Source organism: Cucurbita moschata, unplaced genomic scaffold (assembly GCF_002738365.1).
Source record: "Cucurbita moschata cultivar Rifu unplaced genomic scaffold, Cmos_1.0 Cmo_Scf00021, whole genome shotgun sequence".
NCBI lineage: Eukaryota > Viridiplantae > Streptophyta > Magnoliopsida > Cucurbitales > Cucurbitaceae > Cucurbita > Cucurbita moschata.
In genome coordinates, this window is record NW_019268537.1 from 1,625,316 (window position 1) to 1,648,567 (window position 23,252).

General features: G+C 37.1%; 5 protein-coding genes and 1 non-coding gene across 6 annotated transcripts; 4 read left to right on the plus strand and 2 right to left on the minus strand.

The window, feature by feature from the left end:
• Positions 1-2,250: 2,250 nt before the first annotated feature.
• LOC111458291 (protein NUCLEAR FUSION DEFECTIVE 4-like) lies at positions 2,251-4,377 on the plus strand. The gene is made up of 2 exons (XM_023100836.1): positions 2,251-2,760; positions 2,993-4,377. The coding sequence occupies exons 1-2, from the start codon at positions 2,292-2,294 to the stop codon at positions 4,291-4,293; spliced, it is 1,770 nt and encodes a 589-aa protein (XP_022956604.1). The 5' UTR covers positions 2,251-2,291; the 3' UTR covers positions 4,294-4,377.
• Positions 4,378-7,358: 2,981 nt separating this feature from the next.
• LOC111458253 lies at positions 7,359-9,432 on the plus strand. Its single transcript, XM_023100774.1, has 2 exons — positions 7,359-8,238; positions 8,320-9,432. Exons 1-2 carry the CDS (start codon positions 7,372-7,374, stop codon positions 9,250-9,252), a joined length of 1,800 nt encoding a protein of 599 aa, XP_022956542.1. The 5' UTR covers positions 7,359-7,371; the 3' UTR covers positions 9,253-9,432.
• A 1,709-nt stretch (positions 9,433-11,141) lies between these two features.
• Positions 11,142-13,018, minus strand: LOC111458711. The gene is made up of 2 exons (XM_023101505.1): positions 12,152-13,018; positions 11,142-12,068 (listed from the first exon to the last, which is right to left on the minus strand). The coding sequence occupies exons 1-2, from the start codon at positions 13,016-13,018 to the stop codon at positions 11,142-11,144; spliced, it is 1,794 nt and encodes a 597-aa protein (XP_022957273.1).
• Positions 13,019-14,011: 993 nt separating this feature from the next.
• TRNAK-UUU lies at positions 14,012-14,084 on the plus strand. The gene has a single exon. It is a non-coding gene; the product is annotated as a tRNA-Lys (tRNA).
• A 454-nt stretch (positions 14,085-14,538) lies between these two features.
• LOC111458162 (probable pectate lyase 18) lies at positions 14,539-17,689 on the minus strand. The gene is made up of 5 exons (XM_023100653.1): positions 17,363-17,689; positions 16,673-17,149; positions 16,133-16,559; positions 15,535-15,740; positions 14,539-14,829 (listed from the first exon to the last, which is right to left on the minus strand). Exons 1-5 carry the CDS (start codon positions 17,596-17,598, stop codon positions 14,565-14,567), a joined length of 1,611 nt encoding a protein of 536 aa, XP_022956421.1. The 5' UTR covers positions 17,599-17,689; the 3' UTR covers positions 14,539-14,564.
• Positions 17,690-20,421: 2,732 nt separating this feature from the next.
• Positions 20,422-22,215, plus strand: LOC111458163 (zinc finger protein ZAT5-like). Its single transcript, XM_023100654.1, has 2 exons — positions 20,422-20,996; positions 21,071-22,215. Exons 1-2 carry the CDS (start codon positions 20,839-20,841, stop codon positions 22,101-22,103), a joined length of 1,191 nt encoding a protein of 396 aa, XP_022956422.1. The 5' UTR covers positions 20,422-20,838; the 3' UTR covers positions 22,104-22,215.
• The last annotated feature ends 1,037 nt before the right edge of the window (positions 22,216-23,252 follow it).

Consider the following 23,252-nt stretch of genomic DNA (forward strand, 5'->3'; position numbering starts at 1 on the left):
TAAGAAAAGACGGTGTAATTAATATAGGATAATTCTTCTTGTTCGAGTATTTTGAATTTCAGAGTTGAAAAAGTCTTTATATAAGCGGACCTATTTATGTATATATTATTAATATGTATGAGTTATATAATAAGGTTTAAATGTCATTTTCTTTTCTTTATTACGCAACTTTGACTATTGAGTTTATTTGTCTTATAAAGACCATTCAAATGTATAGCGTATAATTTTAAAACTCTGCAACTTTTTTATTTGTATCACATCAATCTCGAAACTTTTAAAAATATATAATAAATCTTTTAACTTTCGATTTTATGGTATTTTTTAGTATAAAAAAGTGTGTTAATCCCGCAGAAGAAAAAGTAAAGTAGAAGCTAATATGCAGTCTCGTTGTTTGACGTCTCGATGCATCCCATTCTCTCTTTAGCATTGCCCTACATGGAAAGAAAAGGGTTTAAAGCTTCGATCTGAGGTGTGGGCCTACTGACACAAAATGAGGAGTCGAACGTGTTTGAATTGAAGTCACTTTCAGATTCAAGGTGACCTGTGAAGATCTGTTCGATTTGGTGAACAAAGTTACATTTATAACCTTTCATAATTTTGTTGTTAGAATCATCCAAAAGGCGTAATACTAGTGGTAAAATTGTCATTTCACTTATATACGGATGAATTTGTCTATAACTACTCAATATAAAATTTTAATCTTACTTCCAACATTTACAACATACAGATACCGATAGAGACATCATTAGATGCACGAAAAACGACGTAAATCCAAGTATTAACCGATAAGATGGTGGCATATTCTTCTAGTTTCCTTATAAATAACATGACCCACGTCATATTTCGATCGAGAAAAATTCTATGTGCTAGTTATTCACTTCAACTAGGTCATCTCTACCTTAGACCCGACTCAACCCAACTAGGTCATCTCTACCTTAGACCCGACTCAACAAGGATCGTCCACACCCGAATCACATAGGCTTAACTTGAACGATCCACACCCGAATCACATAGGCTTAACTTGAAGTTATCTCAAAAAATAGGCAAAAAAAAAAAAAAAAAAACTTTTAAATTGAAAATGAATGCACAGAGTTGATACTAAATAAAGTTGAGATTAGGAGTCTACAAAAAATGAACCCGTTCATCCTACGATCTAAGACTAAAAAAGAATCAATCGGTTCAAACTAAAATTTTTCGAATCCGACTATGTATATATTTTTATCATCTCTAAATATAACAAAAAAATTTAAAAAGCGCTACGTTATAGACATAAGAACTTTAGCGGTTGAACGAATTTAGTCCGAAACTTTCTATAACTTAGAATTTTAATAAAATAAATTCAGACCAACCGAGTCAGAAAAAGGATAATATAGCATATGTTGTGAATAAATTTATAAATATTAGAATATAAAGGACTAAACTGCAAGCATGTGATAATTCTAATTTATTTATTGAATAATCTTCTTAATTTCTTTCCATTCATTTTTTAGTTATTAGGTTTCATAAAGTTTCAATATTTTAAATATTTTAAATATTTTAATCCTTGTACGATAATGTTCGTATTGGACTTTGTGCTTACATTATATTATTTTTAATACATATATTAATTAATAAATTAGTCTAAGCTTAGTTTTGTTTTATCCCATAAATCTATGTTTTAAAAAACATTAAATTTCACAAGTGGAGACATAAATATATATATATATTTGGCTTCTTTATAATTACTGTCATATATATATTAAACTGTAAATATTAAAAAATTTAATCCCATCTAATTCAAGTCGGATGATAATCTAACTCAGGTTGAGTTAGAGTCAATTCACGGACATTTTTTTGGTCAAGTCAACCGACCAACTTAAAAATAGGATGACAATCTTATACTACTTTAAAAATATTTGACATTTGTAACTTATGTTAGTAATGCAGGTTCGTTTAGATTGTAAATTCTATTTTAGTTGCTCGGGTCTTCAACTTAACCAACTCAAAATATCGAGTTGATCTAAAAGATTTCTTTAACATAATCGTGTTGAAGGTTTGATTCAGAACCGAGCAATATTTAGTGTAAAAAGAAAAGTCGAAAGTACACGTGGAATCGGATTTAGGGTATCCCTGGGGGGTGTGGGACATGGGACAGTGACATGAATTAAATTAATCTTCCATTTGGACTCTTCAAGTCAAATAAAGTCTCCAATTTTATTTCAAAAAATTTATATATTTTCCTTTACAACCCCAAACTTCCCACCCTCTCTCTCTCTCTCTCTCTCTCTCCAAATTCCTCATTTTCTCCGAAAATGGTGGCCGGCGGTGGAATCTCCGGGTGCTCCGACATCAGTAGCATCGCCGTCCACGTCATCACAGGGCGGTGGTTCGTGGTGTTTGCTTCCCTACTAATCATGGCGGCAGCTGGAGCAACCTACATGTTCAGCCTGTATTCTAGTGACATAAAGTCAGTTTTAGGTTACGACCAAACTACGTTAAATTTGTTGAGCTTTTTCAAGGATTTGGGTGCAAACGTGGGCGTTTTGTCTGGACTTATCAACGAGGTTACACCGCCGTGGGTGGTTCTATCCATCGGTGCCGTTATGAATTTCTTTGGTTACTTCATGATTTGGCTCGCCGTTACTCGGAAGATCGCCGCCCCTAAAGTTTGGCAAATGTGTCTCTATATTTGTATTGGAGCTAATTCTCAATCCTTTGCCAATACGGGTTCCCTTGTTACTTGTGTCAAGAACTTCCCTGAGAGTCGGGGCGTCGTTCTCGGTAAGTATTCGTTCGTTGCATTTCACATCAATTTTTTTTTATTTCATTGGAACTTTTAGTCGCTCGAACTTCTTATTTACTTACAGAAATTTTTAATATATTAAGAGATCAAAATTTTAAATCATTTATCCGGTTTTATTAAATATTTTTAAAAGTTTTAAGACAGTAATTATTAATTAGTAATTAAAATAATAATAATAAATAAATGACAGAACTTTACCGTTAAATTTAGGTATCTTGAAGGGCTACGTTGGGCTGAGCGGCGCCATAATCACACAACTCTTCCACGCATTTTACGGCGGCGACACCAAATCCTTGATTCTCCTCATCGGATGGCTGCCGGCGGCGATATCCTTTGCATTTTTACGGACAATTCGGATAATGAAAGTGATCCGACAGCCAAACGAGCTCAAAGTCTTCTACAATTTCCTCTACATTTCTCTAGCCCTCGCCGGATTTCTAATGCTAATGATCATCGTAGAAAGCAAAACAGAGTTCAGTCAGAGCGGATATGGCGGCAGCGCCGCCGTTGTCCTCCTCCTCCTCTTCCTCCCACTCGCCGTCGTCATCATTGAAGAATACAATCTCTGGAACCTCAAAACCGCCGCCGCCACCGCCGCCATTAGATCTCCAAATCACCCTGTTCAAATCGTAACAGAGAAACTCCCAAAAACAGAGCATCAAAAACACATCCCAAAAACAGAGCATCAAAAAGAACCATCATGCTGGACAACAATCTTCAACCCACCAGAACGCGGCGAGGATTTCACAATTCTCCAAGCTCTCTTCAGCGTTGACATGCTGATTCTATTCTTAGCAGCAATTTGCGGCGTCGGCGGAACATTAACAGCCATCGACAACTTGGGGCAAATCGGAATGTCTTTAGGATACCCAAAACAGAGCATTAGCACATTTGTAACACTCGTTAGCATATGGAATTACCTCGGCCGAGTAACCTCTGGTTTCGTCTCTGAAATCGTCTTAACGAAATACAAATTCCCTCGCCCTTTAATGCTCTCAATGACCCTTCTTGTGTCCTGCGTCGGCCATTTGATGATAGCATTCGATGTTCCAAATGGGCTTTACGTGGCTTCCATTGTAATCGGATTCTGCTTCGGAGCACAATGGCCATTGATTTTCGCCATAATTTCAGAGCTATTTGGGCTGAAATATTACTCCACGCTTTACAATTTCGGGTCGGTGGCGAGCCCAATTGGGCTTTATGTTCTGAACGTGAAAGTGGCCGGAAATTTCTACGACAGAGAGGCGGAGAAGCAGCTGAGAGCAAAAGGGATTGTTAGAAAAACAGGGGAAGAGCTGAAATGCTTCGGAGGGGAGTGTTTTAAGCTCTCGTTTCTGGTAATCACCGGAGTTACTTTGTTGGGTATGTTTGTTTCATTGATATTAGTGATTAGAACGAGGAGTTTCTACAAGAGTGATATTTATAAGAAGTTTCGAGACGAAGCTGAAACAGAGATGGCCGGAAATGGCGCTGTAGTGGCCGCCGGACCGCCGGAAGAGACGAGAAAATGATAGGGAAGCATGTTGGCCCGACAAGGAGAAGAAAATTAAAAAAAAAATCAAAAGAAAATATTAAACTCTATAATTTTGTTTTCAGTGATTTATTATTTCCCTCTGCCCTCCTTCATACTCTATTTCTTAATAAATATGACATTTACAAATATTGAATCGTTTTCTCGAACATAGTACACAATTTTCTCTTCGTTAGAGCTCTCAAACGCTTCAAAAATAAAGTATCCTATCAAACCTCCCCTTAAAATAATCACACAACTCCCGTCTTCTCTTAGCACATCGCTAATCCAATAGAATTCTAATACGAATTTTTTAATTAAGTTACGTGGAACTCTAAATTGAAATAGAAATTAAAAAAATGAATAAAAATATAGTATTTAAAATTTAAAAACTATACTAAAAAAATATAGTTTTTTTTGTCCCACATCGTTTAGTATGAAAATGTTTAGCTATAATTTAATGAGAGGGAAGACCCAATTTTCTTGGGCGGTTGTCCCCACGTGGTCCTTCTGGATTAATTAATGAGGTGGAATTTCCCTTTCAAATAAAGCAAAATGAAATATTATTTAATTTAATTTTTTTTATTGAGTATTTTATAATACTATTTATTGAACATCGTGACTTCGTAAGTTACGTATTTATGGCTTAGTATATGATTTCTCTGTCTCATTTTCCAATTTCAACCTTAATTTTATAACATTTTATTTTCTGTCACCCATTAAAAAATTGACCTATTGGTCCTTACAATAATAACATTTAAATACCAAATATTATAAATATCTTTTATTCTTCAAAATTGATTCAGGATTTTAAAATTATCTTATCCCGAGCTATTTAAATGTCGATAAGAGAAATAAACTCTCTCCCAGCGTCGTTTCATTGGTATCAAAAGAAAAAAGTCATTTTCGACACGTTTTATGACATTCTCGAGAGATGTAAGCCTTATCCAACTTATGTAAAGTTACACAACTATTTATGGGAAACACTCACACTGTTTATTAACACCGATCTATAAGAAATTATACAAGACACTCCGTAGAATACTACTGCATTTTTCTCTAGGTGAGTCTAGAAATTTTGAAATTTCTCGAGATGAAAATCTTGATAGGGTAGAGAAGTATTTATAGAAAAAAAAAACGAGACAATTTATTCTTAAAATATCAAAATCATTTTTCTAAAATATATAGATAATTACGGAATATTTTAAGATATTTAAACCATTAATATCAAAATATAATTTTTTTTTCCGAAGAGGTGAAAGTCAATGTATTAGCTCATGGTAAATATTAAAAAAAGAAAATAATAATAATAATAATTGGACTTTGAAAGACAATGACTTAATTGTAATAAATTTCTATTTTGTGGAAAATTCTAAAGAAAATAGGAAGAAACTGCAATTAAATTATAAAATTTATTAAATTTATTTTTTTTCTGTTTAAAAAATGAGCTACGTATGCTTTAAATTTATATAATAAAAAAAACCCTTCAATTATTTATCATCCATTAAAAAAATACTTTATTTTAATTAATTTAAGAATAATTAACAAAGATTAAATACCACAAATATTTGTTGTCATTTAGAGTATGTATTTGGGGAAGCTTTCTTCTTTTGTATTACTTTATAATTAATTTCACAATTATTAACTTAATTACATTACGGCATCGTTTAATATTATTAATTCTATGTCTACGTTGGTTGGTATATACTAATTTAGAAAAGAAGATTCTAAATATTATTTATAAATGAAAATCTAATATTTTTTATAAAACTACGTCGTTTCGTGATATTTTTAAACCAAAATTGTTCATGAATCACAACAAATATTTTATATAATTAATTAATATAAAATCATATCAAATTTGATTTTATATATTTTTAAATAAATTCCCCTAAGTTGACTTTTTATTTTATGTATATGTAAATGTGCTGTAATATTTTTAAATTAAAAAAAAACATTTTTAAAATTGCAAAGCGTATGAAAAGTAAAAAGTATTTAAAATAAATAATAATGGCAAAATTATTTTAATGATATTAAACAAGACCAACCACGACGACGAAGAAGAAATTCCTGCCAATAAAAGATTATTAAATTATTTACTTTTACAAAATCAAAACTAACCGTTAACTGCCACATCATCTATGCGTGTACCATTTCTTTTACAAACCTCGGAATTAAGGTTTGTTATTTTTTTTTTAATTAAAAAATCCAATTATATAAAGATATCGAGTTTTTTAGGAGTGCTTTCAGATGACGAGCTAAGGAAGAAGCTAGTGGGTATGTGACATTTGGACGATAATAAATGAATGGGGATCACATTCGAATAAGAGTGATCATAAGGACGAGAATGAATGAATGGGGACCACATTCGAATAAGAGTGATCATAGAGACGAAAATGAATGAATGGAAACCACATTCAAATAAGAGTGATCATAGGGACGAGAATGAATGAATGGAGACCACATTCAAATAAGAGTGATCATAGGGACGAGAATGAATGAATGGGAGACCACATTCGAATAAGAGTGATCATTAGAGATAGAATAATTAAGAAAATTTTGAAAGAATTCGAAGTTATTACATATACCAACATGTTGCACCTTCTGTTTCAACATCTCGATCATAAGAACTTAAAAGTTAAACATGTTTTGTTTGTTACATGCACGCTGGTCTGTGAGAACAATAATCTTCGCTCTTAAAAGTTATGTGTTGCAAGGGATGCTGGGAGGTCATGGGTGTCCGGTACTAGATCCAGATTCCAATTCCTAATTTGAATCCTTATGAAAAAAGAATGCTAAAATGACTCAACTTTGTCTGTCGGGATAGTAGTCTTCATTCATAGAAGCTACTAGCAGCTAACGTAGCTATGTATTGAAGCCATGAAGCCCTCGTTCTATATTTCACATCTTGATCTTAATCGTGTGGGACTGCGTGAATAGTAGTTTTACTCATAGAAGCTACACGCGAGTAAGATAGATAGCGGGAATCAAAGTCAAACCCATACCCAAATCCTCATCCATATAAACACAAACTAAGAACACATCCTTCTTCACCCTCCCAAACATCATCGCCACAAAAATGGACCCAATCTCTGCAGGGTTCAACACCAAATCCTTCACCCTCAAACTAATCAAAGGGCCATGGTTCATGATGTTCGCATCCTTCCTGATTATGTCCATGGCCGGCATCCCTTACATGTTCGGCCTCTACTCCGGCACCATCAAATCTGTATTGGGTTACGACCAAACCACCCTTAATTTCATCAGCTTCTTCAAAGATGTCGGCACCACCGTCGGTGTCTTGGCCGGCTTAATCAACGAAGTAACCCCACCATGGTCCATTCTTGCCATGGGAGCTCTTCTCAATTTCTTCGGTTACTTCATGATTTGGCTCTCTGTTTCCGAGAAGATCCCCACCCATGTTTGGCTCATGTGCTTATATATCTGCGTCGGAGCCAACGCCACCACGTTCGCTAACACCGGCGCCCTCGTCACCTGCGTTAAGAATTACCCCCAACGGCGCGGCGTCGTCATCGGAATTCTTAAGGGCTACATGGGGTTGAGTGGGGCCATTGTTACGCAGCTCTACCATGCGATTTATGGGAAAGATGAAAAGTCGTTGATTTTGTTGTTGGGTTGGTTGCCGGCGGTGATTTCGTTTATTTTCTTGCCGACGGTGCGGCGGATGAAGGTGGAGCACGAGGAGGATGAGCTGAGGGTTTTTTACAGGTTTTTGTATATCTCGTTGGGGCTGGCTGGGTTTTTGATGTTGATGATAATTTTGCAGCAGAAATTTAGTTTTGGGAGAGGGGAGTACGGTGGCAGTGCGGCGGTGGTTACTTTTTTGCTCCTTTTGCCGATTGCGGTTGTTGTTGCTCAGGAATTCAAGGCGTGGCGGCGCTTGAATCAGCCTCCGGTGGTTGAGAATGGGCTTTCCTATACGCCGGTGAGTGAAAATTTAATCAATTTCTTTCGGAAATTTTAAGGTTAGACAAAGTTGCCATTTTGATCAAACGTTAAAAAACAGGGGACGCCGGCGTTGAAGAACACGACACCAATGGCACTCCTCCCGAAGAAACCAAAGGAGACAGAACCAGCAAGCAGCACCAAAATTCAATGGTGGAAAAACGTGTTCAGTCCGCCGGAAAGAGGAGAAGACTGGACAATTCTCCAAGCTCTGTTCAGCGTCGACATGTTCCTCCTCTTTCTCGCCACCGCGTGCGGCGTCGGCGGGACACTAACCGCCATCGACAACCTCGGACAAATCGGACAGTCACAAGATTACCCAAAAAAAAGCATAAGCACATTCGTGTCGCTTGTCAGCATATGGAATTACCTCGGCAGAGTAATGGCCGGATTCCTCTCCGAACATTTGCTAATCAAATACAGATTCCCTCGTCCTTCAATGCTCACAATCGTCCTTCTTCTTTCCTGCATCGCCCATCTTCTAATCGCCTTCAATCCGAGCGGCGGGCTCTACATTGCCTCTGTTTTAACCGGATTCTGCTACGGCGCCCAATGGCCTCTGCTTTTCGCCATCGTCTCAGAGGTTTTTGGGCTAAAATATTACGCGACGCTGTATAATTTCGGGTCAGTGGCGAGCCCCGTGGGGCTTTATTTGCTGAATGTGAATGTGGCGGGGTATTTATACGACAAGGAGGCGAAGAAGCAGCTGGCGGCGACGGGGAGGATAAGGAAAACAGGGGAGGAGTTGATTTGTAATGGGACGGTGTGTTTCAAGCTGTCGTTTGTGATTATTACGGCGGTGAGTTTGTTTGGGGCTTTGGTTTCTTTGGTTTTGGTGATGAGGACGAGGAAGTTTTATAAGAGTGACATTTATCGGAGATTTAGAGAGGCGGAGGAGGCGGAGAAGGCGGAGAAGGCGGAGAAGGAAGACGGCGGTGGGTTCATAAACGGCGGCGATATAGTGGAGGACTCGAAACAGGGGATTAGGCAATGATGATGTCAGCATTTTTAGATTGGTTTGTTATGGTCACCCTTTAATTTGGATTATTGTAATTGGTTTTTTTTAATTTAAAAGCTTTAAGGTTAAATTGGTAAAAACAGCCCTAAAAGTGTTGACTTTAATGAATATTGTAATCTTCCTCGTGACAGCGAGAGAGAGAAGAAAACTATGTTTGAAAGGTTGACATTTCTTATTTCATAATTACAATTTCCCTCTGTTCCACGTTTGTAGGATAACTCCTTGTCACGTTGACTCACTTCTAGTCAACTAACCAATGAAATTAAAGTGTTTATTTATTAGAGTTTAATCGAAAATGAGATCAAATATATAAAAAAATATATATTAACCAAATTTTGAAACAACTATGTTACCCACGAACTCCTAAAGAGGAAAGAGTACTAACCGATTACATTTAAATAAAATATATTCCACGGCTAACTTTATATACGTGTCAATAGCACCTAACAAGTTGGATAGTACGTGTCAACCTAACAAGTTGGGTAATAAGTGTCAATCACACTTAACAAGTTGGGTAGTAAGTGTCAATCAAATTGCTGTCTTTCCAACGTTTTAATGAAAACATGTGCCAATAACATTTTAGTCGAAACATAAATGGCGTGCTTCATATGTTCATGAAAAATTGGATTGGCTGCTATATGCAATACTGCTTGATTATCACAATACAACAATGTTGGTTCGGACAGCGGAACTTTCAACTCTTGAAGAATGTATCTCAGCCAAGTTAACTCTAAACAAGTATTTGTTCGGCTTCTGCTTATGATCTGGGCATATTGGTTTATTTTTTAGACTTCCAAGAAATACTTGGATTTTTCAGCAAAATCCAGACAATCTGGACACATTTTAAGTTGTTTTTAGATGATATTAAGAGTCTTTGACTACGAGTATCTTTGTTGTATCTCAGAACTTGAAGAGATATCTCCCAACGTGGTTTACTTTGTTCATGCATCAATGATTTACTCCAAAACTGATAATTTGTCTCGTTTAATTTGATTGGAACAAGTGAATATCCTAACTTATCATAACGGTGAATATAATAAAGATGTGTTAAATCAACATCGACGTTCCCCTTGAATCACTTGGAAGGTTTATGCGCATGGGCTACTCTAAGCATCAAATTCCTTTAAAGAAACTTTAGAGGATAACCCGAACAAGGATATCTCATCACTTTGGCCAATAGTTGGAAGGGAAAATAGGTCGACCGGTTCTTCTGAGGGGCATGTGCCAAAGATCGTTGTTAGTGATAATGGAGATAGATCTTTTAACTTGAGATCTTGCTCATCATCTAATCATTCCATCATTGAATCTCGTAAAGATGTTGTGAAAGAAAATACGAACATCTTGAGCATGCCACCTTTGAGCTTTGGTGAAAAATTTGAAGATGCTTATAACGTAATCTTGATATTGGACGATCAAGAACAGTTTGCCAACTATAGTCCTCGGTCGAGGAGAATGATTGAGAATATCCGTAGTCAATTCAAGACCCATTGAGATTAAGAGGCTAACTGTTGATGATGGAATCTCGATAGCTCCCACAAACATCTTGATAATGAATACGTTCTTGATTTTATTGTTGAGAGAAAAAATATTGATGATTTGCCGTTCTCAACCAGGGATAATCGCTAGAGACCAGAAATTAAAACTTTTGAGACATTAAGATTCTTATCAATTAGGGCAAAATGGTGAACGGAAATGTATTAAAACCTTATTGTATTCATTAACTCGAACCACATTCTTCAACGGGAACTCAAACCTCATTCCAAAACTAACTTTATATATTAAATCAAATTTCATAATAAGTGTCTAGAATATCATCCATGGAAGAATGAGGTTCGAGTGAATGAATACGAGAAGGTTTTAATACATTACCATTTTCTAAGCCCCTGTTTGGAGTCCTTCACTATATCGCCGCCGTTAATGAACCCACCGCCGTCTTCCTTCTCCGCCTTCTCCGCCTCCTCCGCCTCTCTAAATCTCCGATAAATGTCACTCTTATAAAACTTCCTCGTCCGCACCACCAAAACCAAAGAAACCAAAGCCCCAAACAAACACACCGCCGTAATAATCATAAAAGACAGCTTGAAACACACCGTCCCATTACAATTCAACTCCTCCCCTGTTTTCCTTATCCTCCCCGTCGCCGCCAGCTGCTTCTTCGCCTCCTTGTCGTACAAATACCCCGCCACATTCACATTCAGCAAATAAAGCCCCACAGGGCTCGCCACCGACCCGAAATTATACAGAGTCGCGTAATATTTTAGCCCAAAAATCTCGGAGATGATGGCGAAAAGCAGAGGCCACTGTGCGCCGTAGCAGAATCCGGTTAAAACAGAGGCAATGTAGAGGCCGCCGCTCGGGTTGAAGGCGATCAGAAGATGGGCGATGCAGGAAAGAAGAAGGACGATTGTGAGCATTGAAGTACGAGGGAATCTGTATTTGATTAGCAGATGTTCGGAGAGGAATCCGGCCATTACTCTGCCGAGGTAATTCCAGATGCTGACGAGCGTCACGAATGTGCTTATGCTTTTCTTTGGGTAATCTTGTGACTGTCCGATTTGTCCGAGGTTGTCGATGGCGGTTAGTGTCCCGCCGACGCCGCACGCGGTGGCGAGAAAGAGGAGGAACATGTCGACGCTGAACAGAGCTTGGAGAATTGTCCAGTCTTCTCCTCTTTCCGGCGGACTGAACACGTTTTTCCACCATTGAATTTTGGTGCTGCTTGCTGGTTCTGTCTCCTTTGGTTTCTTCGGGAGGAGTGCCATTGGTGTCGTGTTCTTCAACGCCGGCGTCCCCTGTTTTTTAACGTTTGATCAAAATGGCAACTTTGTCTAACCTTAAAATTTCCAAAAAGAAAATTGATTAAATTTTCACTAACCGGCGTGTAGGAAAGGCCATTCTCAACCACCGGTGGCTTATTCAAACGCCGCCACGCCTTGAATTCCTGAGCAACAACAACCACAATCGGCAAAAGGAGCAACAGAGTAACCGCCGCCGCACTGCCACCGTACTCCCCTCTCCCAAAACTAAATTTCTGCTGCAAAATTATCATCAACATCAAAAACCCAGCCAGCCCCAACGAGATATACAAAAACCTGTAAAAAACCCTCAGCTCATCCTCCTCGTGCTCCACCTTCATCCGCCGCACCGTCGGCAAGAAAATAAACGAAATCACCGCCGGCAACCAACCCAACAACAAAATCAACGACTTTTCATCTTTCCCATAAATCGCATGGTAGAGCTGCGTAACAATGGCCCCACTCAACCCCATGTAGCCCTTAAGAATTCCGATGACGACGCCACGCCGTTGCGGGTAATTCTTAACGCAGGTGACGAGGGCGCCGGTGTTAGCGAACGTGGTAGCGTTGGCTCCAACACAGATATATAAGCACATGAGCCAGACATGGGTGGGGATCTTCTCGGAAACAGAGAGCCAAATCATGAAGTAACCGAAGAAATTGAGAAGAGCTCCCATGGCAAGAATGGACCATGGTGGGGTTACTTCGTTGATTAAGCCGGCCAAGACACCGACGGTGGTGCCGACATCTTTGAAGAAGCTGATGAAATTAAGGGTGGTTTGGTCGTAACCCAATACAGATTTGATGGTGCCGGAGTAGAGGCCGAACATGTAAGGGATGCCGGCCATGGACATAATCAGGAAGGATGCGAACATCATGAACCATGGCCCTTTGATTAGTTTGAGGGTGAAGGATTTCGTGTTGAATTTTGCAGAGATTGGGTCCATTTTTGTGGCGATGATGTTTGGGAGGGTGAAGAAGGATGTGTTCTTAGTTTGTGTTTATATAGATGAGGATTTGGGTATGGATTTGACTTTGATTCCCACTAGGTTGGGAAGTGTAAGTTTAATCATGTCGGATTTCATGTTTGTTTTTAACAAATGGATAAACATATAAATAGTGATTATGATAAAGATAGATAAGAAGACCCAGCAACGAATTAAGGAGCTAATACTTGATCCTAAAACGATGCGAACCCACTTTTCGAGTGTCCCTTATCTAATGATTCAGACCAACACGTGGATGCTTTCTCAACTTATAGCTTTTATGAGTAAAGACTACCATCTCCACACGTTACCTCTCTATAGCTTTTAGGAGTAAAGACTATCTTCTTCTGAACTATCCCGAGTCATTTTAAAGATTAAGATCAAGATGTGGAATCTGAAATCAAGACCTGATGGCTTCAACAGATGGCTACCTATGAGTGCAAACTAATATCCTACAGACTAACACGAGTCATTTTAGCCTATTTTTCATAAGGATTCAAATCAGGAATTGGAATCTGGATCTAGTACCTAATCTCCCTGCATCCCCTACAACAGGGAGATGTTACCTACACGTAGCTTTTAAAAGTGAAACTGTCGTCCTCACACTAGCAGAGTCTTTTTAATGCTTCTAACACGGAAAAATCTCAGGAGGTCACCGAACATAAAATTGTAAAGTAAAATATGAAGTACATCATAGTAGTATATGTAATAACCATTCATCAGACTTGACCATGTCGTGCATGACCAGGCTCCGTAAGATCCAGTGACGTGGTCTAGGTACATTACCGTCAAACTATCACATGCCCACCTCTTCCCAGATTGCTTGAATTTTGATCGGCGTAATGACATAAATAGCCCTTTGATTGGCGTAATTTCTGTGGATCAACAAAAGTCCACGAAGGCCCAACATTTATATTAAAATATTTTTATTTAATTTCGCAAGCATTACAAATAGCCGTCTTAGCTCAGCTGGTAGAGCGCATGGCTTTTAACCATGTGGTCGTGGGTTCGATTCCCACAGACGGCGACGGGGATGGGCCCATTTATAAAATTTTTATGATTTTAATTTTAATTTTATTTACTTCTATTTATAACTATTGACCATAAAAGTTAATATTCATTTTTGTTTACTTTTTTTATTTTTTACTTTGAAACATTTTGTATTTATGACTTTAAGTAAAGCAAATAATATTTAGAAATTTCATAATAAACGATAAATCTCCAACAAAAATGTCAGAGAACACGGTTGTCCCGAGGTGTCTTATGTTGTATTTAGTTTTGTTCTCGTGTTTTTGTTTAATATTTAAATATACCGTATATGGCTTGAACGCTTTCTTATTTTAAAAAGAAAATATTTACGGCACTGCTCGCGAAGTTTCAAAAAATGAAAAGCGCACGTTCGTGATACTCGCAAACAAATTAACTCCAAATAATTTGAAATAACCTCGATTTATCTTTAATTTAACTTAATTCAATTATATGAGTACTATTTTATATTTTATATTTTCTATAATGTTAATAGACCACTATAATTTGTGACTATATACAAAACTATTATAATTTGGATACATAAGTTTGTCGATGACGACGACAGTGATGATGCTCTATATCCGTTACCTTTAAATACCATTCCGTAGTATTCATCATTGCTACCACCGCCATTTCCATATATTGGACTGTTACTTATGGCAGTGTTTCCGCCATCGCCATCGCCATCGCCATGGTTGCTACCGTTGAACCCTGGATATACAATTCCTTGACCAACATTATACCTGCACATTAAAAAAAAACTATCAAAACTAGTTTTAATCGTTGAGAATCTCATAAACATCGCAATGTTTATAAGATACACATTGAGTTCTTCTTCTCAATATCAATAAATAAAACCTTAAATGAGTATTCGCCTCGAAAATCAAAATTCGACCCTGACGTTCGTTAATCTATAGAGCAAGTCATCTTCCATCTTAAAGGTGATAAGATGAAACCGAACGATATTAAGGACGATCGAGAACGGGGAGGGGGGCCCATGGTTGAAAAGCAAAGGGAAGAGAAGAGGAACAAAAGCTTAGGCTTTCTTTTTGTATGCTCAAACACATGCATTTGTTGCTCAATTTGGGTTCCAATTGAATCAATTCCCTCCTTCTTTGTTCCTTTTTTACACCAAATTTTGGGCCTATTTTTTTATTACACTTAAAAAGTAGCTTTTAAAAAAGCTTCACATTATATTTTTAAATTTTTATTTTTAATAAATCTTAATATTAATTAATAAAAAAAACAAACAAACATTAATTCATGTATTTTTAGTAAATTAATCAATAAGATTTTAAAAAAATCTATTAAAATTGTTAAATTATAAATTTAATTTTTAAAAATTTATATTTAATAAGTCCATTATTAAATAGTAATTAATTTAGATAATAAAATGGAGATTTTTTTTTTAATAATAAAAAAAAAGTAAATGAAAAAAAGAAAGTTACCTGGGGGCGCCGAAAACGCCGGCGTTCATAGTGAGCTGATTGATGAGAGCCACCGACTTAGGCTCGACGCTGGAGGCCTTACCGTACTGGGTGCTAAGTCCGGCACCGGACGGCACAAAAAACGCGCCGTTCACCAAAATATCACCCTCCGACCGCCAATTCCACGCCGCCCACTCCGTCTCCGCCGTGTCTAAACGTTTCGTCACCTATAATCATCACCGGCTTGTAACGCGCTTTACCAGAAGAATATAAAAACAAAAACCCAATTATAGTTTTGTTCTGTTTGTGTTTTTTTCTCCCTCAAATTCCGCGGCACAAAAACAGAGGGCCCATTAAGAAATAGTGATTTATTGGCAGCGCGTCAACGTCAGGCGCCGCCTAAGCAAGTGCGATAAGGAATCTAATTCTCCCCTCACCCACTTCTCGCTTTCAAGTCAAAAGTTCCTCTCATGACTACCGCCGCCGCTCCCCTCCCCCGAATAATTCCATTAAAAAAAAAATCAAAACTTTTTTTTTCTAAATTTAATGTTTATTCCATTAGTTTTAATATTTTAAAATCAAATAAATTTTTTTTAAAGGTTTAGAGAGAGAAAAAGACCTCTTTGGCATTAGGGTCCACCGGCGCGGTGTAACGGTTACCCTGACTGTTAATGGTTGGTCGGGCACTGCCGCCAATGGCATACATTTCCCAAGCGGTGAAGTCATTGTTGACGACATGAATGTAGCCATACCTACAACGCGGCATGCGTTGGCTCAGCGCCTCGCCGAAGTGGTTGAACGCTATGGTGACTTGCATCCCTGAGTCCTGCGCGTACTTGTCGTCGTGCCCCAACAGCATCACCTTGTCATGGTGCGAGAAGTAGCTGTTTGATATTGTTATCCCCGTCGATCCCATTGTTGCATCTATTAGCCCATCTTTGCAATATGAAAGCGAGCAATGGTCGATCCAAATCTTCCTCGAGCTGAATATCGATATCCCATCTCCGTCCGACAGCCCCCAATGCCCCACATGGCTCGGGGTCGACCTATCATAACCCATCAGCTTAAATTTTTCAATATCGGATAATAATCATTAAATTGGTTAGAAATCACGAGCCTTTGTAATGGTATGATTTTGCTTTTTAACACTAACGCATACCTTATGTTGGCATTGCCGGAGGGTTTGCAGTGGTGCACGTGGATGTTGTGGATGATGATATTGGACACGGAATGGATGGTGATGCATCCGCCGCCGGTGATGTGGACGTTGGCGCCACGGCCGTCGATGGTTTTGAAGTTGTTGATGATAAGTTCGTATTTGAGCTTGATGTTCATGTCGGCTGAGAAGATGATCCACACGGGTTCGAATTGGATCACAGCGTGGCGGAGAGTTCCCGGAGTGGGGTTCGTCGGATCCGAATCCGACGAGTCGGTAACGATGTAGATTTTTCCGCCTTTGCCACCCATGGCGTCGCGGCCGAACCCGATGCCGCAGTCGGCTAGTCGCTGCCGGTTCGCCGCCCAATTTGGGTCGCACCGCCAGCAATCGTCGATGGGGTTGCCGGTGAGGCAAGAGGAAGTTTGATCCTTCGATTCGGACAGCATTTGTCTTCTCCGTACAGATGCATTGACTGTCCTGCAGGGAAAACAGAGTATGTTTGGTTTCAGAGAAACAGAGGAATGCTCTGTTTTTGTTTGGACAGCGAGAAAACGCAGGAAAAACTGAGAAATTTTCAGATGGGTTCATCCATTTTCTTAAAAGGAATACAAATCCAAAGAAACCCAGATGAAAAACATCAATGTCCAATAGAATCACGAAGAAAAAACATTAAAAAATGCTAAATTATACCTTTGAAGTTCATCAGCAACAGAGTCAGGGTCAGGATGCTGATGGGGTAATGTAAGATTGAAAGAAGCAGCAGAAGCGACACAAAAGATAGAACCAGACATCCATAACAAGAGAATGGTAAGAACAAGAAACATCCTCGAAGGTAGAGCGAGGAATTTGAGGATGTTTCTGGCGGGGCTGTACTGCGGTATTAATCGACGGAACAAATCTGGTTTCTGAAACAGGAATAAAAACATGTCTAAAAAGGGTTACTTTCTTTGGTGGGGTATTAGGGTTCTTGGCATTCATGTCAGTAAAGAAAGTAGAAACTTTAATGGCTGAGAGGTGGGGCTTCCATGGAAGCTGATTTCTATAACCCACAGCTCCTTATCAACACGATGGCTCTTGTTTATCCATTTATTCTATATTTCATGAATCAAATGAATGCATCTTATTAAAAGAAATCATGTAATAATTAAAAACAAGGTCGGAATTATTCCTCAAGCTCTCGACATACGAGTTTAGGAACAACGATTTTATCTGTCCTTCAACTTTGAAAAGTTTCGTTTTAATTCGGAAGTCTCACGCGCATTCCCTGACTCCAGTGTTTTGGGTACTACGAACTCTCATCCAATGCAGTAGAGTCATTGTACGAGAGGGCTTCACCTCTTCCACTTTCCCTCTTAAGCTTCATCACAATATTTAAAAACAGATTTGTTAGGAATTCTCGAACTGAGGTGGGATGTCACATTATGAATGAACGACACAAGATGACTCTTCCTACTTAATCGAGTCCAAAAACTTTTGTCGAATTTTCAATCGGGTTATCATTATTATTTGTATAATATATATGAGTTGAAATTTTTGTAAAAGAAATCAAAATTACATCCATTTGCATGCATTTGTTAGATCAAATGGTCATTCATTACCCACTAAAGATAACATATATATATATATATATACATGTGTGGTGGGGTTCAAACTATAGCTTTAATTTAGTTATCTTTATTTTGTTTGAAATCTATTCCAAATATGATAGCAAACATCATAAAGTATATCCCTACCTAACCAATCTACCAAATTAAAATCATTCATCTTAAGTGTATTATTAGTAGTCTAATTGCATTCATTATCAATAAGTGGCATTCCCCAATTATTTACGAACAGACCTCTTTTTCATTTCAATCTTTCAATCTTTTAACGGTTGATTTTCGAAATTGACGTTTTTTTAGTCAAATCAACCCGACCAGCCTGAAAATAGGGTTATAATTCAATCCTATCCTACTGTACTTTTAGGATTATTATGAAAATTACTTCTGTAACTAATGTTTGTGATTTGGGGATGTTTTATATTTGAATTTTATGAGATTTTAGTTATTAATGTAATATTTTTTTATATAATTAAAAAAAAAGGAAAAGAACAACTCGACAATCCAACCCAACCCTATTGAAAAATAAAGGTGGGTTGTCTACTTTATTTGTGTTGCTCGAGTCACCCACCCAAAATTTCAAGTTGGTTCAAAAGATTAAATTTTTCTCACCCAACCCATGTACACTCTTATCCAGACGTATAATATTATATAATTCTTTATTTATATTTTTTATTCAGTTCAAATAAGGACTTAGAGTGTCAAATTTGAGCATAACTCAATTGGTTAAGAACTATAAATAAAAATTGACGAAAAAGGAGGAGGGAGATTTAAACGTTTATTATTTAGAAAATATTTAATAATATTTAACCTAGATTTAAATATGCTAAACTTAGGGTTAAATTAGGTCATTTGTTGTCACATTTCATCCTAATAATGTGTATCTTTTCATATATAATATAGTTTTTGCTTAGGTTTACAAGTCAAAGTGTTATTATTCATTTGTGCCCCACCTTTCCTTTCTTTACCAACCTATAATTTTCATTTAATGTTTGCTTCAAAATTACTCTTTTTATTTTTTCAAATTAAAATCCCTTTTTAAAGAGAGAAAAAAAAAAAAGGCTAGATTCTTTCTAAAACTTTAAACAAAGTTAGAAAATTTTAATAATCGAAGATAAATGTATGAAATAAACCTTTTTTTTTTTTAATCTTAATACATTATTAATGCATCGTCGTCCGTCCGTCTCACATTTTAAAACGCACCTATTAGAAAAAGATTCTACATCCTACGAGTAGGAATGTTTCGTACAAGTAGAAATGTTTCATTCCCTCTCCAACTGACGTAGAATCTCACTGTTACAATATAATTTCTTTGATTTTGTGGACAGAAATTATAGTTTAGAATAGTGTGACGGTAACTTGAAACAAAAATTAAAAATATCCTACCGTCTTTAAATTCAAAATTTTCAATCATTATTATAAAAAAAATTTATACTCGGGTAATAAAGCACTATAATGAGTATTGAGTCAACTTTAAATGTATCGTCCCATTAGATAAGTATCAAGTCAACTTATAGCTCGCTTTCGCTTTCGGTTTATATGCCAAATATTTATCACTTTTTAACACTTTATTTTGGTCCGTGTGGACCATAAATTTTAATACTTGTTTCTATTTTTAAAATGCTCATTTCAACTTTAGTTTGGTTTTGAGGGTACGTATCTAATCTTATTATAATAAAATCTATTTCTTGGTTCATGTACTTTAAAATTTATTTTATTTTGTCCCCAAATTTTTATAATATTTATATTTCAAAAAATAACTATTTTAGTTTTTTTATTTTATTAATTTAAAAAAATGTAGAAAAAAATTAATGAAAAAAAACCACATTTTAAAATTAAAATAGAAAAAAATTAGAAATTTTAAGGACCATCAAAATTTACCATGGGGTTAAAACAGACATTTTGGCAATATAAACAAAATTTAAAGAGGAAGACATCCATTATCATTTTAAATGTTAGCATTCGTTGTAAGTAAACTAAATGGTAAAAGTAATATGATAGGGGTTCGACCCATATGTAAAAAGACCAAAATAGAATTAATGGAAAATTAAATTAAATTAGGGAATTAGAAAAGAAATATAAAGTTAATACATTAAAATTAAAATTAAAATTTAAATTAATGAGGGCAAGGACGTGATTGGAGGAGCGGTGGGCAGAGTGCAGAGGCAAAGACAGAGGAAGAAGGAGAGGAAGAAACTCTGGACTTGGAAATGTCTCTGTTTCTCTCCAAAATCCGCCATTTGAGGCGAGTCTTTCTTAGCCATGAATTTAGGTTTCTGTCGATTTCCCCAAACAAGAGCTACTGAACTTAAAATTGGCTTAAATTAGAAAGGGCCTGAAATTACCATTGGTTTGGTTTTTTCCTCGTTTTTTCTGATGGGATTTGGCATTTGGGGTCTTCTCTCTCTTTCTATCTCTGCTAAAGTGGGTTGGCAAAGTGTGAGAAAGAGAGTGAAACGGGCTAAAATGCTAACAAACTGGCTGTTCCTCCATCAATATTCTGCGACACTGCCTCCCTAATTTTGCACACAATCTGTTCGACGAAATGCTTGTTTTTAGTTTTACTGTATGGCTCTGTCTCCTTCATTCTGTCCTCTTTCTCGTGCTATATCTCTTCCATTTTGCCCCTTTTCCTGTATATCTATATATATATCACATGTTCTTAGCCTTGGAAAATCAAAATCATTCGTACTTTACTGTTCTATTGAGATTCAATCATTCAACAAATATTACATCACCCCATCTGTTCATACATATATACCCATAGTCCTCCCAATTTCTCCCTTCCTTTGCCATTCTGAAAGAGGAATTTTGGGGTTGGAGAAGGAAGAATGGAAGTTGATCATCAACAAGCTATCATGGGGTCTAAGGAACAAGCACTGATAGCCAAAGGTAAGAGAACCAAGCGCCAAAGGCTTCATTCTCCAATCCCTTTTGCTGTTCCAGCCAATTCTTCAAGTGGGGAAGGAGGATTTGTTGTTGATGACAGTAATTTTGTAGCAGAGAACAATGATTATGAGGTTTTGATTCAGAATCAGAACAATTTTTCAACTTCTTCATCCTCTGGTGGTGAATTGCAGCCATACAATATCGTCACTGAAGAAGAAGAAGACATGGCTAATTGCCTTATCCTCCTTGCTCAAGGGAGACCCTTTTGTTCGCCGCCGAAACATGTCGATGCCAGACCGGTTCATCATCTTAACAATGTGCGGAGATTCCCGACGGAGAATGTCGCGGTTGGAACCGAAAAGGGTGGGAGTGGATGGAATGGTTATGAGTGTAAGACCTGTTATAGGACATTTCCATCGTTTCAAGCATTGGGAGGACACAGGGCTAGCCATAAGAAGCCTAAGGCCATGGAAGCTGAAAAGAAGCTGCATTTGTCTTCAGAATATGAAGAGATGCAATTCAGAAACAATATCACAAACTCACTTTGTCTGCAATTGAATCAGAGGGGGAGTTTGTATAGCAGTGGCAAGGCTAAGGTTCATGAGTGTGCTATCTGTGGAGCTGAATTTACATCTGGGCAGGCCTTGGGAGGTCACATGAGACGCCACCGCGCCATGCCGGTCGGGACAAACACCGCCTTGTCTCTGACTCCAATGGCTATTGAAACTGAGGATCAAAGACAACCAAAGCGGCAAAGAAGTGTTCTTTCTTTGGATTTCGATCTCAACCTTCCTGCTCCTCAAGAACATGATCAAAGAGAATCATTCTTAATAAAGTCAAACCAGCAGCCACAACAACAACAGCACAATAAACAACAAGAACAGCAGCAACAGCAGCAGCCCCTTGTTTTTCCTGCCAGGACTTTGGTTGACTGTCATTACTAAGGATGGATCAGAATTCTAAAATTTTTTCACCCTAAATTTTTTACTGATGATCAACTTGATGTGATTATTTGAGTTTATCTTCATTTTTTATCCTCTTGTTTGGAAAATTTACCTTTGAATGTCACCAAATTTTTTTAATTTTTATGTTATAATGGAAGTAATGAAATTCTTTTCAAAATCTTGTTCTTCTAGGGAGAGGTTTCCATGTCCTTATAAAACATGTTTCGTTCTTTTCTCCAACTGATGTGGGATCTCACAATAAGAAAAAGTGTGGTTACCTTGTGTAACAGTGAATGATTCAAACGTCTTTCCTTCGTAGTAGCCGAAAGGTGGCTTCTCATTCATCAACATGATGTTCGGGATGCTATCAAATGCGATTATAGGATCATTCATCATGGATCTAAAGACATAAAAAAAAAAACATAACTCCCAACATGTTCAAGAACAACTCCTACACTACAGTTACCTTATAGTTGTCGAAAGACCAATCACCAACAAGAAGATCAAACTCATCTTCTGGTTTCAGAAAGGGAACAGCAATCACATTCCGATCGTTAACACGAATCGGTCCGAATCCTCCAGCCGCCTTCTGAAAATTGATCGACCCGAAGTAGAAGAAGCTGTCAATTTGATCCCTTTGGTCTGAAACACATAAGTGCCGCCGCCGGCAATGAAGAAGAGAAAGTTAAATGAAAGCTTAGAAGAAGGCTTGGTTTAAGCCTAACCCCGGCCAAGTTCTGCTATGATAAATGTTGTCATGAGCTCAAATTCTCAAATTTTATTATTAGTCCATATAATCTCAAAAAATTAAATTTAGTTCTCATAGTTTAAGGTTAATTGCAATTTAGTCCCTATAAAATTTAAAATTTTAATAAAATTAGAAGTAAAAATAGATTATTTTTATAAATAAATAAATTAGATAATTTTAAAAATAATAGAAATGAAATTAAAATTATTTTACGAATATAATTTAACGTAAAAAAACAATATAAATGGATAAGTTGGTGGATTTGTATAATGGAAAATGATTGAACGGTTGCTTGCCTTACGGGCTAAGTCCCAACATCGGCTGCGCCATACTCATACCTCGATAATTGGTGCCTTATTTTTTTCGTTATATTTGCAAAAAAAAAAAAAAAAAACGAAACA